At 39.8% G+C, this 23,999-nt stretch overlaps 1 protein-coding gene across 1 annotated transcript; it reads right to left on the reverse strand.

Moving 5' to 3' along the window:
• Positions 1-1,267: 1,267 nt before the first annotated feature.
• Positions 1,268-22,551, reverse strand: LOC110522110 (gamma-aminobutyric acid receptor subunit rho-1-like). The gene is made up of 10 exons (XM_090232502.1): positions 22,083-22,551; positions 11,835-11,885; positions 9,992-10,098; positions 8,223-8,290; positions 7,841-8,064; positions 4,890-4,972; positions 4,597-4,737; positions 4,327-4,479; positions 3,932-4,128; positions 1,268-3,735 (listed from the first exon to the last, which is right to left on the reverse strand). Exons 1-10 carry the CDS (start codon positions 22,190-22,192, stop codon positions 3,442-3,444), a joined length of 1,428 nt encoding a protein of 475 aa, XP_090088628.1. The 5' UTR covers positions 22,193-22,551; the 3' UTR covers positions 1,268-3,441.
• Positions 22,552-23,999: the final 1,448 nt, after the last annotated feature.

Raw genomic sequence — 23,999 nt, forward strand, 5'->3', positions numbered from 1 at the left:
TTGTATCTGCGATATCAAAGCTGATCTACCCCCTAAAAAAATATATATGCAAGGGTTACCGCCCTAGCTATCTTTAGAGGAATGCATTAACTGTAAGTCCCTCTGGATAAGAGCGTCTGCTAAATGACTAAAATGGGCTTATTCCACCAGAGGTATGGCTACCTCTTGGGCACTGTTGTAAGGCATTTCCTTAAGAGAGATTTGTGTTGTGGCATGTTGGACCACACCTCATACCTTTCTTTATTACTTTACCTTCTTCTGTTGGTGTATACTGCCTCACTGTTGAAGCCACTGAGGGGGTGATGTTCTTGGGACTACCCTGGCTTCAGAGAGCATTTCTGCTGATACGGGAGTTGGCTATATTCTAATGTGAGACATCTCAGACATGCTCTCCGAAGCCAGGTGTACATAGAGTCAGTGCAAGATGCAGATCAATGCAGATAGTCCGGGTAACCATTTCATGAACTATTTAGCAGTCTTATGGCTTGGAGGTAGAAGCTGTCTCGAAGCCTGTTGGTCCAAGAGCCGATGCTCTGGTACCGTTTGCCGGAGGGTAGCAAGAGTGAACAGTCTATGGCTTCGGGGGCTGAAGTATTTGGCATTTTTTGGGGGCCTTCTTCTGACACCGTCTGATATAGAGATCCTGGATGTACTGGGCCGTCCGCACCACCCTCTGTAGCGTTTTGCAGTCAAGGGTGGTGCAGTTGCCATATCAAGTGGTGTTGCAGCCAGTCAAATTGCTCTCAACGGCGCAGCTGTGGAACCTTTTCGTGATCTGAGTGCCCATGCTAAATCTTTTCAACCTCCTGGGGGGGAGAGGGGCTCACCTCATTCACCACTTGACCCGTCTGTCTCCAACAGATGTTGCGCGATTGGTTCTTCGAGCCCATAGAGCCGTGAATCCCGTCTCACTCATATTAGCATAGAACCGGGGTTACCGGGGTTACGCAAGTAACCCTAACTTTTTTATATCTCCTTTCAGGAAATGTAATAATTAATCTGACAAAAGTTTACTGATAATAATATTTTGGGTTTTCTTCAATCTGTTAGTCCAGTAGATTTCATTGCACGTGAATGAAGCTGTCATCATCATATCATAAATATGTAGCCTATTAACTAAATGTAAGAATAATGTACAGAATTCACAAACAGACATTAGAAGAAAACATTTAAATCAATGACAAAATAAAAATGTCAATAACCTGTCCCACATGATGAATCAAACACTAAAATAAATGAGAAGGGTGCGCAGAAACGGAAAGAAATGCATGGAATAATTTTTAACCAGTTAACAGATTCATGCTAAAACACTGTACAAGTACTGTTATTCAATACATATTCAAGCATATCCAGAAAAGGGGGAACACAAATCAAATAGGTGTAATGGTCCATTTTGAAACCAAAATACACAAAATGATACCCTGAAATTACAGTGCCTTGCGAAAGTATTCGGCCCCCTTGAACTTTGCGACCTTTTGCCACATTTCAGGCTTCAAACATAAAGATATAAAACTGTATTTTTTTGTGAAGAATCAACAACAAGTGGGACACAATCATGAAGTGGAACGACATTTATTGGATATTTCAAACTTTTTTAACAAATCAAAAACTGAAAAATTGGGCGTGCAAAATTATTCAGCCCCCTTAAGTTAATACTTTGTAGCGCCACCTTTTGCTGCGATTACAGCTGTAAGTCGCTTGGGGTATGTCTCTATCAGTTTTGCACTGAAGAGACTGAAATTTTTTCCCATTCCTCCTTGCAAAACAGCTCGAGCTCAGTGAGGTTGGATGGAGAGCATTTGTGAACAGCAGTTTTCAGTTCTTTCCCCAGATTCTCGATTAGATTCAGGTCTGGACTTTGACTTGGCCATTCTAACACCTGGATATGTTTATTTTTGAACCATTCCATTGTAGATTTTGCTTTATGTTTTGGATCATTGTCTTGTTGGAAGACAAATCTCCGTCCCAGTCTCAGGTCTTTTCCAGACTCCATCAGGTTTTCTTCCAGAATGGTCCTGTATTTGGCTCCATCCATCTTCCCATCAATTTTAACCATCTTCCCTGTCCCTGCTGAAGAAAAGCAGGCCCAAACCATGATGCTGCCACCACCATGTTTGACAGTGGAGATGGTGTGTTCAGGGTGATGAGCTGTGTTGCTTTTACGCCAAACATAACGTTTTGCATTGTTGCCAAAAAGTTCAATTTTGGTTTCATCTGACCAGAGCACCTTCTTCCACATGTTTGGTGTGTCTCCCAGGTGGCTTGTGGCAAACTTTAAACAACACTTTTTATGGATATCTTTAAGAAATGGCTTTCTTCTTGCCACTCTTCCATAAAGGCCAGATTTGTGCAATATACGACTGATTGTTGTCCTATGGACAGAGTCTCCCACCTCTCTGCAGTTCATCCAGAGTGATCATGGGCCTCTTGGCTGCATCTCTGATCAGTCTTCTCCTTGTATGAGCTGAAAGTTTAGAGGGACGGCCAGGTCTTGGTAGATTTGCAGTGGTCTGATACTCCTTCCATTTCAATATTATCGCTTGCACAGTGCTCCTTGGGATGTTTAAAGCTTGGGAAATCTTTTTGTATCCAAATCCGGCTTTAAACTTCTTCACAACAGTATCTCGGACCTGCCTGGTGTGTTCCTTGTTCTTCATGATGCTCTCTGCGCTTTTAACGGACCTCTGAGACTATCACAGTGCAGGTGCATTTATACGGAGACTTGATTACACACAGGTGGGTTGTATTTATCATCATTAGTCATTTAGGTCAACATTGGATCATTCAGAGATCCTCACTGAACTTCTGGAGAGAGTTTGCTGCATTGAAAGTAAAGGGGCTGAATAATTTTGCACGTCCAATTTTTCAGTTTTTGATTTGTTAAAAAAGTTTGAAATATCCAATAAATGTCGTTCCACTTCATGATTGTGTCCCACTTGTTGTTGATTCTTCACAAAAAAATACAGTTTTATATCTTTATGTTTGAAGCCTGAAATGTGGCAAAAGGTCGCAAAGTTCAAGGGGGCCGAATACTTTCGCAAGGCACTGTATATAGCACAGTTTGAAATAACCATTTGGACACTGTTTTCATAGACATTGCATTAACGTTTTACAAAGTTGCCAAGACATGCAATTCTGGATGCTACTCTCATTTAAACTGCACAATAATGTACTTATTGTTACAGAAATTATTTGGTATAGCTTTGTTCCCTCGCTTAAAGGAAAATACCGCTCAAAAACTATATTTTGGTATTTGCGTTAGTCCACTGTTGATACAGTCCCAAAATGCTTTGCATGTCAGCAATCACATTTTCAAAATATAGAACTTTCAAAACATAGAAAGTGTCACAGTATAAAGAGTGTTGCAACATACTGTGACACTTTCTGTGTTTTGAAAGTCCTATATCTGGGAAAACTACATCCGTTCCACTCTGTGCATCTTTAGAGGTAGCAGGACCAGTAGATGATGTTAAACAGAGTATACGACCCTGGAAAGATGACCCGGGAGTACTTGTCTATGGCGTGGGTGTCGACCCACATGCTGCTGTAGGCACTGGAGCCCACATGTCCTGTGATTTGGTTGTTCTCCTCAATGTCCAGATGAACCATCATCCTCTGCTGCTTCATGGCGCCGTTCTCCTCGAGCATACAGCCATAGTTCCCCGTGTTGTTGACGTCCTCCTCGCTGTAGCTGCCCATCATGCCCGGGTGGGTCATGCCACAGGTGCAGGGCAGCTGCAGACAGACACAGAGATCGGGTTTGATCCCGAGCTACAGTACCCATATTTTCCATCCGACAAGCACATACTGTACACATCTAGCCTACACTTTTTTTCCAGAGGAATTTTAAATGGTAAACTCTTCCCAGGGCATATTTTACAGACTGAGAAACTGACACTTTGGATCCATGGATTGTTAAAATGGCACTTACTCTTTCTCGTAGCTTTTTTTCCTTCCGTTCTTGCACCGTAGACAGGTAGTTCACTGCAGCGTACTCTATCACCGATAGGAACACAAACACAAAGCTGACCCAGAGGTAAATGTCCACAGCTTTGATGTAGGAAACCCTGGGCATGGAGGCGTTGACTCCAGTGATGATGGTGGACATGGTGAGCACCGTGGTGATACCTGGAGCACAGCACAACACACAACGTCTGTTCAGAAAGATTGAAACTTAGGGACACAGCAGGACATGCTACCGAAAGCAGAATATCAGTGGTGTTTAGGCTTTGTAATAACGAAACATCAACACTGTAGAAGACATAATCATAATAAGCTTCGAACAAGCATTGGCTAAAATCTTGGGACTACTAAGGGCTAACTCACCCAGAGGAACCCTGGCCGGGACGGCCCGGCGGTCGATCCAGAACGACACCCAGGACAACATGACCATCAGAGTCGCAGGGAAGTAGGTCTGGAGCAGGAAGAAGAAGATGTGGCGTCGCAGGGTGAAGGTGATATACAGACGGTTGTACCAGCCTGGAGGGAAGAGGATAAGATTATTACATATGTTATATACAATGCATTGTATTAGCATAACTGAAACCCAACCTTGATAAATCACAGCATGTGCTGTTTCAGCCTTCAGTGCTGTACCTGTGCTGCTGTAGAAGGCTAGTTTTGAGGTGGTTTGGAACTCCTGGATGAGGAACTGGGAGAGGGAGATATTTTCATCAGTGCTCAGGGAATTGTTCCCTTTCTTCCAGTAGAGCATCAGATCGTCATCCGTGTACGCATCTGAAAAAGAAAGGGGCATGTTGTTCAGTGTCCACCACTTGAAACAAGAGTCTATGGACAGGTGCATTATATTGTATAATTGAATGTGACAGCAGAGAGAGAGAGAGAGAGAGAGTCAAAATGGAAGTGAAGTCATCAGAGCAGAGACTCACAGCTCTCGATCTCCAGGGAGCAGGTCTGTGTGTCCAGAGGGAAGCGACTCAAGTCCATGCTGCACATTGATGTCACTGTCACCCTGCGTGAGAACACAACACAGACAGCTGAGTATAGCCTGGTCCCAGATCTGTTTGTGCATTTGCCAGCGCTCTTGCTGCCATTGCCAAGGCCAATGTTTGCCATGACAATGAATGACAAGGAGTTGACATTTTAGCACAAACAGACTGGCACTCGGGCTAAAATCAGTAGTTCTCCGGGTTTTCACAGGAAAAAACATGTATATTTTGCAGACAAAAATGCTTGATTTTGCTGCAGCAGTGCTGACATTTTGCATGGCAAAATGAAATGATTTTGTCCAATTTGTCATGAAAATGCACTGACAAAGGAAAAAGTGTGTTGATGTGTGGCTTGATTGAACCATATTATGGGGTAAATGTGCGGCGATTGGTAGATATTGCGATCCCTCTTTTTGTACTGCAGTGATGGTTCAGTTGCTTGCGCTAATATTGCGATGATTGGACTGTTTTATGCAGAACTAGTGAAGTGATTGGTCAAATTAACAAGCCCACACATAATATGCGGGAATTGTTCAAATTATAATAATAATAGTAATAATACTGTTCAGATCGCAGAATCCTGGAAGGACTGTCCTATAGGTCAAGAAATACACTGAGTAATGTAGATACAATAATACAACGAGAAATAGGTTGGGGCTGGGGGATGTGGGTGAATATGTGTTGTTGTATATCATATTTCAGACACATACAGTACACACAGAGTCCGTTGTTTGAGGAGATTTGGAGCCCCCAGGGCAGGGATGAATACATGAAAATAGCAGAGATAATCCAGCTCAGTATAGAAGAGACCCGCTGCTACACGGGATCCTCTGGGAGGGAGGTCCACGTATAGTAAACAGGTATTTAATCCCCTTCCCAATCTGTTTCTGTCTGTCAAATCTCTGGTTCCAACCCCCGGAGAGATTAACCCTAATGATGAGCCTGCATTGTATCTAAAGTAGAACACACACCACCCTGTCCCTCCACAAATCCTATACATCCGTAATAACAGAGAAATCCTATAATCCACCGCAAGATTGGGATTACAGACGGCCTGTGTGTCTACCAGGGCAGACTTCACAGTCCCAAAACCAGAGTTTTTGGAGCAGGATCGCTGACTCCACCAGTGATGGAAGTGTTAATGACTATCCGTGTCCACAGGTGTCAAGAAGACTGTATGCAGTGTGTTTTGTCTGCCAGCAGAGGGCGCTACGGACACAGACATCTTGATACTGGCTCTTGTTGACTAAACTCTCAAATGGACCAACTGGATTACAAATTCAGTGTCTCTCTTGGGTCCAGCATTCTGATTACTCACTAAAATGACAAACTCACTTTCTGCCTGCAGCTTGCCTATACTTTACTGACAAACAGTTTATCACCACATTCATTAAATGGTGTTGTGATGATACAAAATGCATGTCTATTTATTGGTCAAGTTAAATATATAGACACACTTGGCCAGGATATAGATCCCACAATAACAGCATGACAGCACTTTTCCATTTGCAAATTGCTCATGGGTGAAAAAAAAGAAGAATGGAAGGTTTAAATTTAGCCTGCCTCATCTGGCAGCTATGTGATTTGCGTAATGAAATCACTTTGGGGGTAAATTGCCAGTTGGCAAAGACTAGTGTTTACAACACCACACACTTCTCTTCAGTTGATTCCATTCCAAATAGTGATCAGACCTAGCAAACTAGATTTCACCCATCATTTGTCGGCTTTTTCTGGATTAATTTTACGTAACAAGCTACTGTACTCACTACAGTTCACAAAGGTATCTGCTTCGCTAAAACCTTGGTGGTGGAAGAGGTCATGGCTGGTTCCTGGCATAAGCGACATAAACAGTTGCTTAGTGCCCCCGGCCACTACGGGGCCTGACCAAAAACATTACAATTTTTTAGGAACTCAGTGGGGTCTCAACTTACTATTGGGAGTAAGAATAGTAGAATACACAAGGTGCAATTTCAAAATGTGTGCATAATTTTGTTTTTTGGTTTATTTTTTATTTTTACAGGGACAGTGCACATTAATCAACGTTTCAGTAAAAGTGCCGGTTTTAGCCAGCCGGCTAATTTTCAACCGCAGTCCCTGGGCAGGTTACTTTTTCTCTTATCATGTCTGTCACTGACAGTCACTCAGGCCATGTCATCTAACAATTGTTAGATCGGTATTTAGTCTAGCCAACTATCATGACCAAATACCAAACAGGCAAGCAGGGCACATGCCCAAGGGGCCCTGATCTCCAGGGAACCCCCATTGATTTCGTTAGTCATTCTCACTCAGATCATGTTAGCATGGCAAAAGTAATTACAGGAAATTGCAAGAAATTAGCAATAAAACTGCAAAATGTTCTCTCTACCCAATGGCAAAATGTGTAGAACTTTAAATGTAAACTATTTCTCTCCACTATCAAGAGGGGTCCCAGTAAAATGTATTTTTGGCAAATTGGAAAACTATTAATTGCACTACTGTTGACCAGAGCCCTATGGGCGGCAGGTAAGCTAGCGGTTAAGAGTGTTGAGCCAGTAACTGAAATGTTGCTGGTTTGAGTCCCTGAATCCACTAGGTGAATAATCTGTCTATTTGCCCTTGATTGAGATGTAAAATGTAGGTGGGGGTCCCCTAACCAAATCTTGCTTAGGGCCCCCAAAAGGCTAGAGCCGCCCCTGGGTGAGGTGATTTTCTCCCATGCTATGTAAAGCACTTTGAGTACCTCAGTAGGTAGAAAGAAGCTATATAAATCCGATCCATTATTATCAAGTTTTCCAGTCTCAGGCAATGTTACTCATCATCACAGAAGTATGTTTCACTAAAGCTTTTCCATTACCCCAGTATGCTTTAAACTGAGAACAAAACTATAGTTTGATTCTGACCAGGTGAATTACCTTTGGCTGTAGAGCACCTTGCCATCGGGGTAGACTCTCAGCATGACATTATCTGTGGTGGTGTCGTGTGTGAAAGACTTCTTGGAGTGGACAAAGAACATGTCTGGCACCCAGATCTTCTTGACCAGGCGCCCGTCAAAGGTCATGCTCTTATTGGTGGTGCTGTGGAAAGAGAGGCGCTCGTCTTTCCAGTAGTGTCTAATATACAGGGTCATGGTGAAGTCCTGAAACACAGAGCATGACAATGCTAGTATTTCAACAGAGCCATCACATATTGTCTTGCCTTCTTCTTTCCAAATCCTCAAATCATGGATGATCTATGCATCTTGGATGCTTTATTTTGGTTTACACCACAGCTCACAGAAAGTATTGAACCACTTACCATGTCAACCTCTGAGATCGTGTCCAGACTTTCCACCTGAACATCAACTCCAACTGGAACAGCAGGTCCTGCAAAGATACACAACTCAAATCTGATCTTAATTCAAAGGAAAACACGTAACACATAAGTAAACAACTTCCATTGGGCTGTCACAGTTAATCAGTTAACTTGAGGTCCATTTTGAAAAATGTCGGGCACTCATTTAAAAAACAGTGTTCAAAATGAACTGAAAACATCCCAAATACATAAATCTATACAGCTATAAACAACATTGCGACGTCAAAACAAGTTAAGATTGAGGTTAAAGAAAGTGTGCTTGATCAATTTACTGGGTTTAGCTTACCGTTACTTTGAGCAAAATCAAGATGTCAATATTCTTATGTTTATAAAAAATCCCAAATTAGAGTTCAATTTTAGCACACTTCTGAAATCACAATTAATCACAGAAATCGCGATTAATCACAGCAAATCCTGCAACTAACTTGATAAAAAATATATATTATTTGACAGCACTATAACAAAGCCAATCAGATATGTTAACATTTATGTAACTCGTTTCCTTAAATAACTTATATAGTTAATTATCGGAGTAGGGGTAATCTTGACAGTACATCATTAAATACAGACAAAAACAAAAGGTCAATGGCTATCTAAAATTATACTTCCAAAATGCTGTAATACTAAACTGTCTGGATTATGAAGCTGTATTTAAGGGTCATGTTTATCCAGACAATTCTATTAAAAACCATGAGCTTTTTTCTCCTCTAGTCCCTTTCATCCAGAGCCCTGCAAAAAACACAAGCTGTCATCAAGGCAAAGTGTGGCTACTTTGAAGAATCTAAAATCTAAAATATATTTTGATTTGTTTAACACTTTTTTTTGGTTACTACATGATTCCATATGTGTTATTTCATAGTTTTGATGTCTTCACTATTATTCTACAATGTAGAAAACAGTCAAATAAAGAAAAACCCTTGATGAGTATGAGTAGGTATGTCCAAACTTTTGACTGGTACTGTATGTACGTATAACCACAATGTAAAACAGTCAAAGATACGACTCAGTTATAAGAGCCTACATTGCCTCTTAGTACAAAATGATGTGGCAATGTTGTTGCATGCTCAAGTGCAGATTCACACAAGATGATATATCAGACATATTGCATCTATATTGTTAATACATGGTTGAGTCAGTATGCTGTAAAATATGTCATATCACACGGAGCAATCACACATCAACTATTCACTGGCTTTAAACACCACCGTGGAATTATTACCTGTCTTATTATTGTCTGTTACAATTCACTGTCTGTATAGATTATTTTGGAATCTTAATCATTTTTGGACTTAAATTACACCTCAATTTATCCCCTTTTATTGGTGTTTTGGGATGAATCCATCAGTAAGCAGTAGCTGGATTCGGGTCCCAAGAAGGCTTCAGATTAGAGAAGTCAGAGAAGTGTTATTGAAACCCTGAGCTCCAGACTGGTGCTACTACTGTGTAATTAATCACAGCAGACATAATCCCAGTTGGTTATCTCATCAATTCAAGGCACACTGCAGCACGAGACATCGTGTCTATCCGCTCATGAGAACTGATAAAGTCCTATATCTTCACTTGAGTAAAACAGCTGTAACTTTTCAGAAAATCTGTCATCGACATCAATGCATGATTTAACAACGACTTAATGATAAATCATGATTAAGTAAGAATGATGACGATAATGGTAGATTTGTAAGGCTCACAATAAAGCACTTAAAAAAACTCACCTCCAAAGCCAGGCCTCATTGTGAAGTCGTGATCATTTATGCTTAAGAGCTGTTCTGAATTACTCATGGTGTTTTTGGTGATATCTGGAATCCTCCTCAGTATAGGGCTGTGAGGAGGGGACAAAAACACGACTAATGAAACAAACGGTTTCAAATTACACTTATTTTCATTGTCTCTGAACCTCTAGCATACTGTCAAGACTATTCTGTCCTGGATCAATTTGTGCTCTTGCCAACTCCACTGCTGTCACTGTCAAACCAAACATGTTTGGTATGACAATGAGTGACAAGTTGTCATGATAGCACAAACAGACTGGCACTCAGGCTATATGAAAACCAACCATCCTATCGAATGGTACCCTACATACAACATGTATTTGTCCTATAACAATAATAATAATAACAATCAGAAGGCAAAAGGGCTTACAAAATATAATCTTATCAGAATATCCATAGAATTATGCTTATATTCATGAGGATTAATTAATTATGGCAGTGTTTTTACATATCAAGTTGGAACTATGCATCACAGGGCATATGAACTTACCTTGACCCTGCCCATGCTAAGGATAACATGCTGACCACACCGAAGCGAGCGTTGCAAAATAATGTACACATACACGTTATTCAATCATTGCACTGCTCGCACGCGTCAACGAGCGTCTGCGTAGCCAGGCGCTAAAATGGAACTTGGTTCTATTTGTGACGCTTGATACGCTGCAAGTCCCGCCTCTCCCATCCCCTCATTGGTTTTTAGGAGCATATACTCCGGTCCTGTTTTTATTAGGTTTTATTTACTGCAAACGCACGGCCCTCGTTCCCACATGATATTGCTTTAGAATTTTCACAAATGCCCTACTATACGTCATACCCAAACATTTTACGAATTTATGAAAACGTGAAAATGACCATATCTAAGTGCTCGCTTAGAAAACTGTCATATTCTTCCTGTGAGTGTATATGAACCGATTTTAATGAGATTTAATTTAGCTAAAACGCTGTCAGTTCCACTTTAACAAAAGCTTAAATAAGTATACTGAACAAAAATATAAGCGCAACATGTAAAGTGTTGGTCCCATGTTTCATTAGCTAATTTTGTGCACAAATTTGTTTACATCCCTGTTCTCCTTTGCCAAGATAATCAAGAAGCGGCTTAAACAGCATGATCATTACACAGGTGCACCTTGTGCTCGGGACAATAAAAGGCCACTCTAAAATCTGCAGTTTTGTCACACATCGCAATGCCACAGATTTCTCAAGTTTTGAGGGAGCATACTGACTGCAGGAATGTCCACCAGAGCTGTTGCCAGAGAATTTAATGTTCAATTCTCTACCGTAAGCTGCATCCAATTTTATTTTAGAGAATTTGGCAGTACATCTACCCGGCTTGACAACCACACATCAAGTGTGTAGTCGAGCGGTTTGCTGAAGTCAACTTTGTGAACGGAGTGCCCCATGGTGGAGGTGGGTTTATGGTATGGGCAGGCATAAGCTACGGACAACGAACACATGTGCATTTTATTGATGGCAATTTGAATGCACAGAAATACCGTGACGAGTACCTGAGGCCCATTGCGAGGCCAATTTATTTTAAGGTATCTGTGAACAACAGATAAATATCTGTATTCCCAATCATGTGAAATCCATAGATCAGGGCCTAATGAATTTATTTCCATTGACAGATTTCCTCATATGAACTTTAACACAGTAAAATCTTTGAAATTGTTGCACGTTGCGTTTATGTTTTTGTTCAATAAAAATAACCAAGTAAATAATCCAGTGGTGATAGATCCTCTGGACTAAACTCTGTCAGGGAGACTGTATTTTGATTAAGAATTCTTACCTGCCAACCTTTTGATGTCCTTTTACTGCCAATGGTACTTCTCTTTTGAATCTATAACAAAAACAAGAAAAACGGGATCTAAATGACACTGTATCAACATGACAGTCCATTCAAACAGCCCATCAGAAGAGTTGCTCCCAAGTCCCATGTGCGTTGAGACATCTTCGAAAATAACACTAACATCAATTTGCACCAGCATTCATCCACTTGATGGTAGTGTTGCTGACCATTGCTTAAAGCATTGCTTGAAAGTAGGAAGTACAGTAGGATAGGGCCCTGGTCAAAAGTAGTGCACTATATAGGGAATAGGGTGCCATTTCCATGTTTGTTTTGTCCATGCTGCTGCTAGGACTACTGAGCACCATTCAATTTGAGTGTGCAGGTTAGAAGCTCTTTAGGAGAATATTCTCCAGGCTATTAGAGTAGTCACTACTTTAGCATTGACCTAAGGGATTAAAAGGGCAAAGGGTATTCTGCCATATCTTTTTCACTGATGTAATCTTTTTCTCTAGAAATAATCTTAATCTGGGAATTATGATATGATTCCCTCATAACATATAGAGTACCAGTCAAAAGTTTGGACACACCTACTCATTCAAGGGTTTTTCTTCATTTTTAATATGTTCTACGTTGTAGAATAATAGTGAAGACATCAAAACGATGAAATAACACATATGGAATCATATAGTAACTAAAAAAAGTGTTAAACAAATGAAAACGTGAGATTCTTCAAAATTGCCACCCTTTGACTTGATGGCAGCTTTGTACACTCTTGGCATTCTCTCAACCAGCTTCACCTGGAATGCTTTTCCAACAGACTTGAAGGAGTTCCCACATATGCTGAGCACTTGTTGGCTGCTTTTCCTTCACTCTGCGGTCCAACTCATCCCAAACCATCTCAATTGGGTTGAGGTCATGTGATTGTGGAGGCCAGGTCATCTGATGCAACACTCCATCACCTCTATCACAGCCTGGAGGTGTGCTGGGTCATTGTCCTGTTGAAAAACAAATGATAGTCCCACCAAACGCAAACTAGATGGGATGGTGTATCGCTGCAGAATGCTGTGGTAGCCATGCTGGTTAAATGCGCCTTAAATTCTAAATAAATCACAGACAGCGTAACCAGCAAAGCACCCTCACACATCACAATTCCTCCTCCATGCTTCACGATTGGAACCACACATGTGGAGATCATCCGTTCACCTACTCTGCGTCTCACAAAGACACGGCGGTTGGAACCAAAAATCTCAAGCAAATTCAGTTTACAGAATACTTTTTGCCTTGCTTTAGAATCCGTCAGGTGAGAGGTTGACTGATTTGGTCCATTTATGATTTGCAATGAATTTCCAATTTAAGACAACCTTCTTTGTAGAAGAACAATATAGTTTCATATCATTATACAATAACTTAAGCCCCTTTTGAGTTATGCATGCTTAAAATGGAAGTTAATTCCCTTTTATGCACTTTTCTCACTATACGTATTCTGACATTGAATTTAGGCATAAGGTAATACATTTCAACCGGCTAAAATGGAGGTGTGACAAAAGTGTGTCTACAGATATGCCACATTCTGACTTTGACTTTTTCCCTCATAATTCCACCACTATTAAGCGATGAAAAGACGAATAAGGTCGAGCAACCTGTTGATTCCAAGTGGAATATCTACTTGATTTTTTCAGATATATGCACTGTAATTTACAAATTGATAAGTGCTATTGATAAGAGCTAAGTAAACGAGTAAGCTGTTTGGATATGGGGATTGGAAATTGTCATGGACGTTCATACTGAGAGAGACGGTCATTTCTTCAAACTATCATATTTATTTAATATTGATGAATTATTGCAATAATGAAGCCGTCGACCCCACACTCTTGAGTGTGTTGCCGAGAGCTTAACTGATAATGAAAAAAAAAACAGAGATCTTATATAGGAGACCTAAAAATGCGTATACAGGGCTGGTTCCACCCTTCCCATGCTGATTGGTTGGCATCATAAGCCACCTTGGGTTCATCTCCTGGTTATCTGCACGGATTTTGTTTTACCCCCAACCCGGCTTAGTTTCCCAGATGCCAGGATGAAGATGAAACAATGAGGGATTGTTCTAAACTCTTCCAGGCTATCTCTATCTCGGGTCACACACACCACATATTGACTATGGAATGCCAGCTGTAGGTTTTTATCACAAAGTCATTGTCAGCTCAAGCTATCGCTAGCAAAACCCATTTCCTTGAACATATGCCCAGGCTAACTGCAGGAAGCTAGAGTGGAAACCATCCCTTTACAGAAACACAGCATTAATAGAACAGAAATGTCTTACTATTTATTAAGTATTAATTGTTAACTATTAATATCAAACAAATCAGGTAAATAGGTAATTTTTTTCTCACAAAATAAAAATGAAAATTGTTTTAGATCTATTTGAACTTATAATCGCTGGAGACAAATGTGAAACCAGTTACATGGCAGCAAACTAAAGCATATTAACATTTCGACTTTCCCACAGTGATGTTTATGAAATGTGCCATTATGCAGAATTTTAATTGTATGGCCTTTTAACTTCAAGGGATGAAACTTGGAGACGCAAGCCAAATGGGTACATGTGAATGTTTTAATTATATATCCAGACTTTCTCTGTTTCCTATTTCTATCATGTTAAATATTAGCCACTTTCAATATCGTCCGTCAGTAGTACTGTTGGATCCCTTCAGTTGGTATAGTCTACATTTCGTTTCATTCTTCTTCTTCTGTAAATGCTGTCACGGTGGTTGTTGCTGGGGATCACTAACAGTTTACCATATTTAATGTTAAAAAAAAATGACATGTTGGCTAATTAAATAAGCGCACACCAAGCAGTTTGAACCTGACGCATGATGCAAAACTTGACTGTGTCGTCACACAGTTCCATGGTGAGTACTGGCAATAGACAAGGGTATTGTACACTATTCTCCCTATCATAATTCTATGTACACTAATCTTCCAACATCACCATGGTTTGAAGAACTGAATGTAGCAATTTTCTAAATGAATTAAACCACCTTTTTCCTTTTCTTTTGTGCGACTCTCAACCCATTTTTTCATGATTGCCAATGGATCATAAAAACTTCCCTAAACCTACCTATTGTGAAACATCAGTGTTTTTAAATCTATGCATGGGTTCCGAAACGCATATGTTTTGATGACTGTATTTTATTGATCTCCATCCTGAATGCCTTCTCCATAGGCTACATTCTAGTTGTAATTTATGATAGCTGGATACAACTGTAAAACCAGTCACATGGCACAGGCTGGTCTCATAGACTAGAAGTAACATAGTAAACAAAAATCTGAGACACTTAAATTAGTATGATATGTTTTGCTTGGTATGGCTACATAAGACAGAAAGAACGCGAACATCTATCATATGTGTTCGAATCTCATCAAGGACAACTTTAGCATTTGAGCTACTTTGCAACTACTTAGCATGTTGGCTAACCCTTCCCCTAACCTTAACCCTTTATCCCAACACCAACCAAAAGGTTGCTAGATCAAATCCCCGAGCTGACAAGGTAAAAATCTGTCGTTCTGCCCCTGAACAAGGCAGTTAACCCACTGTTCCTAGGCCGTCATTGAAAATATGAATTTGATATTGACTGACTTACCTAGTTAAATAAAGGTTCAAAAAAACGTAACCTTAATGCATAGCTAACATTACCCACCAAAAATTGGAATTCATATCATGCGTATTGCAAATTCATAACATATTGCACATATTGCACTTAGTAACATATCATACACATTTTAATTCGTAACATATCATGCGAAATGAATGATGGACATCCACAAATGAATACATACAATAGGCCGACCAAATATAACATATCATACTACTTTTAGTGTCCTGAATTTTCTTTTACTATGTTACGTCTCCCCAGCTCCAGGTTGTATGGCAGTCAACTGAAGCTTAACAGCATATCAACTTTTCCACAGTGAAGTTTATAAAATGCTGGATGAAATTTGGAGATCCAAGCTATAGGCTTCTGTATAGCCATGTGCAAATGATAGTATAGTGCCAAATCTACTGAGTTGATTTATGATTTCTAGAATGTGTCAATTATATGCCCGGACTTTTTCACTGTTTAAATGTTGTTGTTTTTTAGCCACTCTCTGTAGCCACCGTCACTTATACACTCTTAGAAAAAATGTTGTCCCCATAGGAAAACCCTTTTTGGTTCCATGTAGAACACTTTTTTTGTTCCAGGTAGAACTCTTTTGGGTTCCATGTAGAACCCTCTGGAACCAAAATAATTCTACCTGGAACCAAAAAGGGGTTTTCAAAGGGTTCTCCTATTGGGACAGCTGAAGAACCCTATTAAGTTCTAGATATTTTTTTTATTCTAGATATTTTTTGTACCCCCATACATTTATAACTGTCACTTTAGTGTTAGTTTCTTTACATTTTCCATCATTCCATTACATCATTAGTTTACCTTTCTTTCCACTGTCACTTTCGATAGCAATAGTATAATAACATTGTGCAATAATTTGGGACATGGAGCCTATTTGAATCATTATGGAACACAGTCCACACGTAGAAGTTTAAACCTGGAGACTGGCGCATGGTTCCCGACTACTTGACCGTTGTCATCACACTTCCTTGATTATAGTAAAGATTATTAGGGTAGATCAATAGGACTACTGTTCAACCCCTATTGTACACTTTCCTCAACTTCCAATATTTCATAGATTGAACAATTGAATAATGCAACTTTCAGGAGGAATCAAACCACTGTATTTGTGATTCACCAATATATTTAGGGCGTAAAGGTTCTCCAAACCTGTTTTTGTATTATTCATGAATATGTTCCAACCCAAAATAATATACAAGATCAGAGTATTTTTAAATCTACCAACTGGTGCTGACAAGGAGATGAATATGTGTGTGTTTACATGGCTTTCTTTCATGTATCCCTAATATTCTGAACCTGTTCTCTCCATATATTCTAGTCAGTCTGTTGAGAAAATTGAAAGGTACACCAAATTTAAAGGGATGGCTTTAGATAAATGTACTAAAAAACATACTGAATGTACTGAAAACTCCATGACAAAATATGATGGCTAGCATGTTGGAGGGTTTCAGTGGTTGAATTACATTTATTCAGCGTGTATTCAGCGTGCGCAAGGGCACCACGCCAGCAAATCCTGTTACATACCTGCGCAAGATAAGTCTGAATACCAACTATTGAGAAGTGCATAGGAAAGGCTTGCGTAGGAAAGGCGTACATTTCCTAAGTCTGAATCGGGCTCGTAATGCCTATATACTCAAAGCTATAAACATTCCAAGCAGCTTAAGCTTGGTCTTAAAATGAAAAGCCTCGGTAGAAAGAACTCTGGTGGCAATAAGACAGAGGCATGAGTGAAGCTCCTCAAAGGTGGTTGACCTAAAAAATCTTAAAAACAAGCCGACACTGATATGCGAAGCCATTTCCTATTTTGACTTGCAAATCTCAAATAATGCTTCAAACATCATGTTGCTTAAATAAGAAAACCACTGGAATCATCACCCACATAAACAGTTCCAGACAAATCAATGCCATATTCTTCTCACAAGGTCAGAGAGGATTAATATTGGACTATGATCCTCTCTAGGTATTGTAATGGAAAGTAAAGGTGGAAGGTGTACACAAATCTGCTAAATTCTTTCTCAATAAGCCTCAGGAAGCAACGTAATCTTAACTCTCTCAGCAGATGCCTCTGGGATTTTAAATAACATGACAGTATCGTTGATTTGATTGTTTTAGGCAGGCGCTGACTGAGTCAGTAATGCAATGATCTTCAATGAGTTCCCCTGCCGGTCCATTGTGCTAAGGGATTGGTCCACCACGATAAGGGTGAGGCCGGAACATCCATTTGTGGCTAAGCAGACATCTGCCACATCAAATGTGAATTGATGCAATATCTAAGGATCAACGCAAGGCCTACAGGAGATCATCGCTATTTAAACATAGTACAGTGTAATCTTTATAACCAAATGGACTGTGGGCCCTCATTTGCACAGTGTAATTTGTGTAATACAGCGCAAGACACACAGACAGTGCCTGTTCACACAAGTTTGAATACATTGGGCCAATTCGATGAGGAGTTTGTCCTGCGTGTGAGGTGCCAGGTGAACTGGGAAAGGAAGTGATGTGATTGGTCAGGACAAGCACTTGGCAAAAGCCATGCTGATGGCTAAACGTGCTGCGACCAACATCTATTCCTACAGAAGGTCACTGATGTGACTAGATAACCTGTTGTCTCTTTAGTCCTGGGGCACTGAGACATGACATGATGTGGTGTGAGGGTTGCAGCGAAGAAGCACTGCAGGGAAAAGTTAACTACAGTCCTTCCGATGTGACTGGACAGGGGCCAGCTGTATTCAAAGCACCACATAGGCGACTGCATGGCATACCCGTGCACAGCCACATTGAACTACAGATGTCGGATCTTCATTTGATCACCCTGTTGATAGATAACTGCAATCAGTCCAAAAGTCCAGTTTCAGAAAATAAAGGCTTGTTATTCCCTTGTTGACCTGAAAGGGAAATGTTCAACCTTACCTCCCTTATCCTACCTCATTTGCACACACTGTGTATAGACTTTTTCTATTGTATTATTGACTGTATGTTTGTTTATTCCATGTGCAACACAGTGTTAATGTTTGTGTCGCACTGCTTTGCTTTATCTTGGCCAGGTCGTGGTTGTACATGAGAACTTGTTCTCAACTAGCCTACCTGGTTAAATAAAGGTGAAATAAAAAAATTAAATAAAAACTTGTAGTGTATTTGAGGTTTAAAAAGGTTTCAAAGGTGTGTAATTTCCACTTTGAAATTTCACTCTATTTTCTCTTACGAAAAATGTATCAACCACTACAAAAATGTCCATTAATTGTACCCCCAACAGCACACATTTTTGTTGTATCCCCAGACAAGTGTGTGCTGTTGGGGGTACAATTAATGGACATTTTTGTAGTGGTTGATACATTTGTCGTAAGAGAAAATAGAGTCTGAGATTTCAAAGTGGAAATTACACACCTTTGAAACATTTTTAAACCTCAAATATACTACAAGTATTTTTTTATTTTTTATTTCACTTTTATTTAACCAGGTAGGCTAGTTGAGAACAAGTCATTGTCAGCTCATGCTATCGCTAGCAAAACCCATTTCCTTGAACATATGCCCAGGCTAACTGCAGGAAGCTAGAGTGGAAACCATCCCTTTACAGAAACACAGCATTAATAGAACATAAATGTCTTACTATTTATTAAGTATTAATTGTTAACTATTAATATCAAGCAAATCAGGTAAATAGGTCATTTTTCTCTCTCAAAAAAAGAAAGAAAATTGTTTTAGATCTATTTGAACTTATAATCGCTTGAGACAAATGTGAAACCAGTTACATGGCAGCAAAGTAAAGCATATTAACATTTCGACTTTCCCACAGTGATGTTTATGAAATGCGCCATTACTTGAGGACTGGAATTTGGGGAAAACTGTACTAGATGTCGCCCAAATGGAGCAAATTACTAGCCTATAAATCAACAAATCAATACGGTGACATCATTGGTGTATTAAAAATCACTTTTAATTACAATGAGATTTTGCTCTTTTGCTTTCCAATCGGATAACCTTCAGGTAGCAAAGCCACAACAATAACCATAAATGTAGGTTACGTAATCTGATTAAGTGATTTTTCTAACCACGCACCTTGCATCAACCAAACAAAACCCTCTTTAATGCAGTAGGCATCAGGATCCAATCCCAGCTACATAAATAACACATCTCAATACATACAGAATTGTGAAATACTGATATTTTCATAAATAGTCCCAGCACAAACCTTTAAAATATGACTTTACTCATTCAGGTCAACAAACAAATATCCTATACAATAATAGCCTATACCTAGGAATGGGGATATAGGCCTAGCTTCACCACAAATAGCAATGGATGTGAACAGCTATAGTCTAAATGCATCATGCCAGCATCTAATTCAAGTAATTCCCTCCTCATTATATATATACACACTACCGGTCAAAAGTTTTTGAACATCTACTCACTCATTTCTTTATTTTTTACTATTTTCTACATTGTAGAATAATAGTGAAGACATCAAAACTATGAAATAACACATATGGAATCATGTTGTAACCAAAAAAGTGTTAAACAAATCTAAATATATTTTATATTTGAGATTCTTAAAATAGCCACCCTTTGCCTTGATGACAGCTTTGCACACTCTTGGTATTCTCTCAGCCAGCGTCATGAGGTAGTCACCTGGAATTCATTTCAATTAACAGGTGAGCCTTCTTAAAAGTTCATTTGTGGAATTTCTTTCTGTCTTAATGCGTTTGAGCCAATTACTTGTGTTCTGACAAGGTAGGAGGGGTATACAGAAGATAGCCCTATTTGGTAAAAGACCAAGTCCATTTTATGGCAAGAACAGCTCAAATAAGCAAAGAGAAACGGTAGACCATCATTACTTAAAACATGAAGTAAATAAGGTACATTTCAAGAACTTTGAAAGTTTCTTCAAGTGCAGTCGCAAAAACCATCAAGCGCCATGATGAAACTGACTCTCATGAGGACCGCCACAGGAATGCAAGACCCAGTTACCTCTGCTGCAGAGGATAAGTTCATTAGAGTTACCAGCCTCAGAAATTGCAGCCCAAATAAATGCTTCACAGAGTTCAAGCAACCGACACATCTCAACATCAACTGTTCAGAGGAAATTGCATGAATCGGGCCTTTTTTTTTTTTAATTTTTTTATTTTACCTTTATTTAACGTCAGTTAAGAACAAATTCTTATTTTCAATGACGGCCTGGGAACAGTGGGTTAACTGCCTGTTCAGGGGCAGAACGACAGATTTGTACCTTGTCAGCTCGGGGGTTTGAACTCACAACCTTCCGGTTACTAGTTCAACGCTCTAACCACTAGGCTACCCTGCTACCCTGATCGAATTGCTGCAAAGAAACCACTACTAAAGGACACCAATAAGAATAAGAGATTTCCTTGGGCCAAGAAACACGAGCAATGGACATTAGACCGGTGGAAATCTGTCCTTTGGTCTGGAGTCCAAATTTGAGATCTTTGGTTCCAACCGCAGTGTGTTTGTGAGGCGCGGTGTGGGTGAACGGATGATCTCCGCAATGTGCATTTCCCATCGTAAAATATGGAGGTGGACGTGTTATGTTGTGGGGGTGCTTTGCTGGTGACACTGTCTGGGATTTATTCATAATTCAAGGCACACTTACCCAGCATGGCTACCACAGCATTCTGCAGCAATACGCCATCCCATCTGGTTTGGGCTTAGTGGGACTATCATTTGTTTTTCAACAGGCAATGACCCAACACACCTCCAAGCTGTGTAAGGTCTATTTTACCAAGAAGGAGAGTGATGGAGTGTTCAGTGAAGTCGGACCGCAGAGTGAAGGAAAAGCAGCCTACAAGTGCTCAGCATATGTGGGATCTCCTTCAAGACTGTTGGAAAAGCATTCCAGGTGAAGCTGGTTGAGAGAATGCCAAGAGTGTGCAAAGCTGCCATGAAGGCAAAGGGTGGCTATTTGAAGAATCTCAAACAAATCAAAATATTTTTTATATTTAACACTTTTTGGTTACTACATGATTCCATATGTGTTATTTAATAGTTTGATGTCTTCACTATTATACTACAATGTAGAAAATAGTAAAAATAAAGAAAAACCCTTGAATGAGTAGGTGTTCTAAAACTTTTGACCATTAGTGTATATACTCTATATAATCCATTAATTTGAAGGGGTGTCCACATACGTGTGTGTGTGTGTGTATATATATTTATATATATATATATAATATATATACACACATGTAAGGTCCCCTACAGAGAAGCATATGAACCAATTTCAGATGAATTTCTGTTTTGAAGGCTATTAAATCTCATCTAAATGGTATGATGCTACTTACAGCAGGGAGGAAAAGTGATTGTCATTTTGAGCGTGGCTGGTGGTAGCACAAATAGATTGCAGTCCTCCCTCGCTTTTTGTCCTGCTTACCTGCCAAAAATGTACCCGCCAATAATACTCACAGAAGAGGTAGAAGCAGCCAAGTACACTTTCACAATAGAGCATAATTCTCAGTATTCATTAGCATATCCTATGCATGTCCATGAGCATCTTGCAATACACATCAAGTGCTGCCTGTGGTGATTGATATTAGTCTATGGCCATTTCAAACACATCAATCATGTAGCCTACCTGATTTGTCTGTAGTTCTGAAGCACATGCCCCCTTGGACCAACCGACCTCACAGATGCGCCAACCACCGAGGCAAGTAGCAGCAGCAGTAGGAGGACATCCGTGGGCATAGTGTCCACACTGACAGCGTTCTGGACCCAGATGTCCAAAAGTCTAGTTTCAGAAAATAAAGGCTACAGTGAGAACTTTTTATGTGCCTCAGGCATGATCCCTGGTACCGTTCGCGCCAAAAATACTATAGACACAAATACACACTGAAACATCCGAGGTATTTAATCTCACTGTTGGGAAAGCAATTTCGCCTAAACCTATAAATCCTTCTTCCACGTCAGATGGCTCAGATGTTTTCCCCATCGTATATGTGTGAGCATGGCGCAGAACGTCCGGTTTTCCCGGCTCTCAAGAGCAGATCTGTTAGCTCTGGTTAAAAGGCGAGAGTGAGCTACAAGGCAGTTCTGTCTCTAGCCTAACATATTTACGTAATTGAGCACATTATATGATATTATTATAGGGCGGAATTATTTCAAATGATCATGTGGGCTGAAATACCTCAGAACACCTGACACGAGGCCCTCTGCCAAACATCTTTAAATACAGTAAAACATTTCATAAAGTAAATCCTATGACAGTCGTTTTAAACAATGGCTATTCTTTGTTTTCACAATAATGTCCACTCATTGTTTTCATAATACCATATTGATAGCAGGGTTGTGCTCAATTCAGAATTTTATTTAGAATGGCTCAAAGATTTAAATTCAACAGGACACAGAATTGCAATTCGAATTAAAGGAAATATAATTGGATTCAATTAAATTCAAATGTCTCTTCTATTCTATACTGAACAAAAATATAAACAGTTCATACAAGGAAATCAGTCAAATGAAATAAATGCATTAGGCCCTAGTTTATGGATTTCACATGACTGGGAATACAGATATGCCTCTGTTGTCACAGATACCTTAAGAAGGTAGTGTAGGGGCGTGGATCAGAAAACCAGTCAGTATCTGGTGTTACCACCATTTGCCTCATGCAACGCGACACATCTACTTCGCATAGGGTTGATCAGGCTGTTGATTGTGGCCCGTGGAATGTTGTTCAATTGAATGTGTTGAATGTTGCTGGATATTGGCGGGAACTGGAACATGTGGTCGAACACTTTGATCCCAGAGCATCACAAACATGCTCAGTGGGTGACATGTCTGGTGAGTATGCAGACCATGGAAGAACTGGGATCCAATAATTGATCCTAGAAGATCCTTGCTACATGGGGCTGTGCATTATCATGCTGTAATATGAGGTAATGGCGGCGGATGAATGGCACGACAATGGGTCTCAGGATCTCATCACGGTATCTTCGCATTCAAATTGGCATTGATAAAATGCAATTGTGTTCATTGTCCATAGTTTATGCTTGCCCATACCATAACCTCACCGCCACTACTGGACGTACTGCCAAATTCACTAAAACGACGTTAGAGGTGGCTTGTGGTAGAGTAATTAATGTTCAGTTATCTGCCAACAGCTGTGGTGGACATTCCTGCAGTCAGCATGCCAATTGCACGCTCCCTCAAAACTTGAGACATCTGTGGCATTGTGTTGTGTGACAAAACTGGGCATTTTACAGTGGCCTTTTATTGTCCCAAGCACAAGGCGCACTTGTATAATGATCATGCTGTTTAATCAGCCTCTTGATAGGCTACATGCACATAAAATATTGATGAAACAATAGATTTTGCCGACAAACTCTTAAAATTAATGATCAAGGAAAACAAAAACTGTATGTGAATATTGTAAATTATTGTATTTCATTAATCATTTATATTTTAAATATGGGGAAAATACTACATTTTCTAGACTACATTGATTTAACCCTCATGTTGACCCTAAAGCCTTCAAAAATAATCCAAACAAACTAAA

This window comes from Oncorhynchus mykiss, chromosome 4, assembly GCF_057628025.1.
Source record: "Oncorhynchus mykiss isolate SJ-2025 chromosome 4, ASM5762802v1, whole genome shotgun sequence".
Lineage (NCBI taxonomy): Eukaryota > Metazoa > Chordata > Actinopteri > Salmoniformes > Salmonidae > Oncorhynchus > Oncorhynchus mykiss.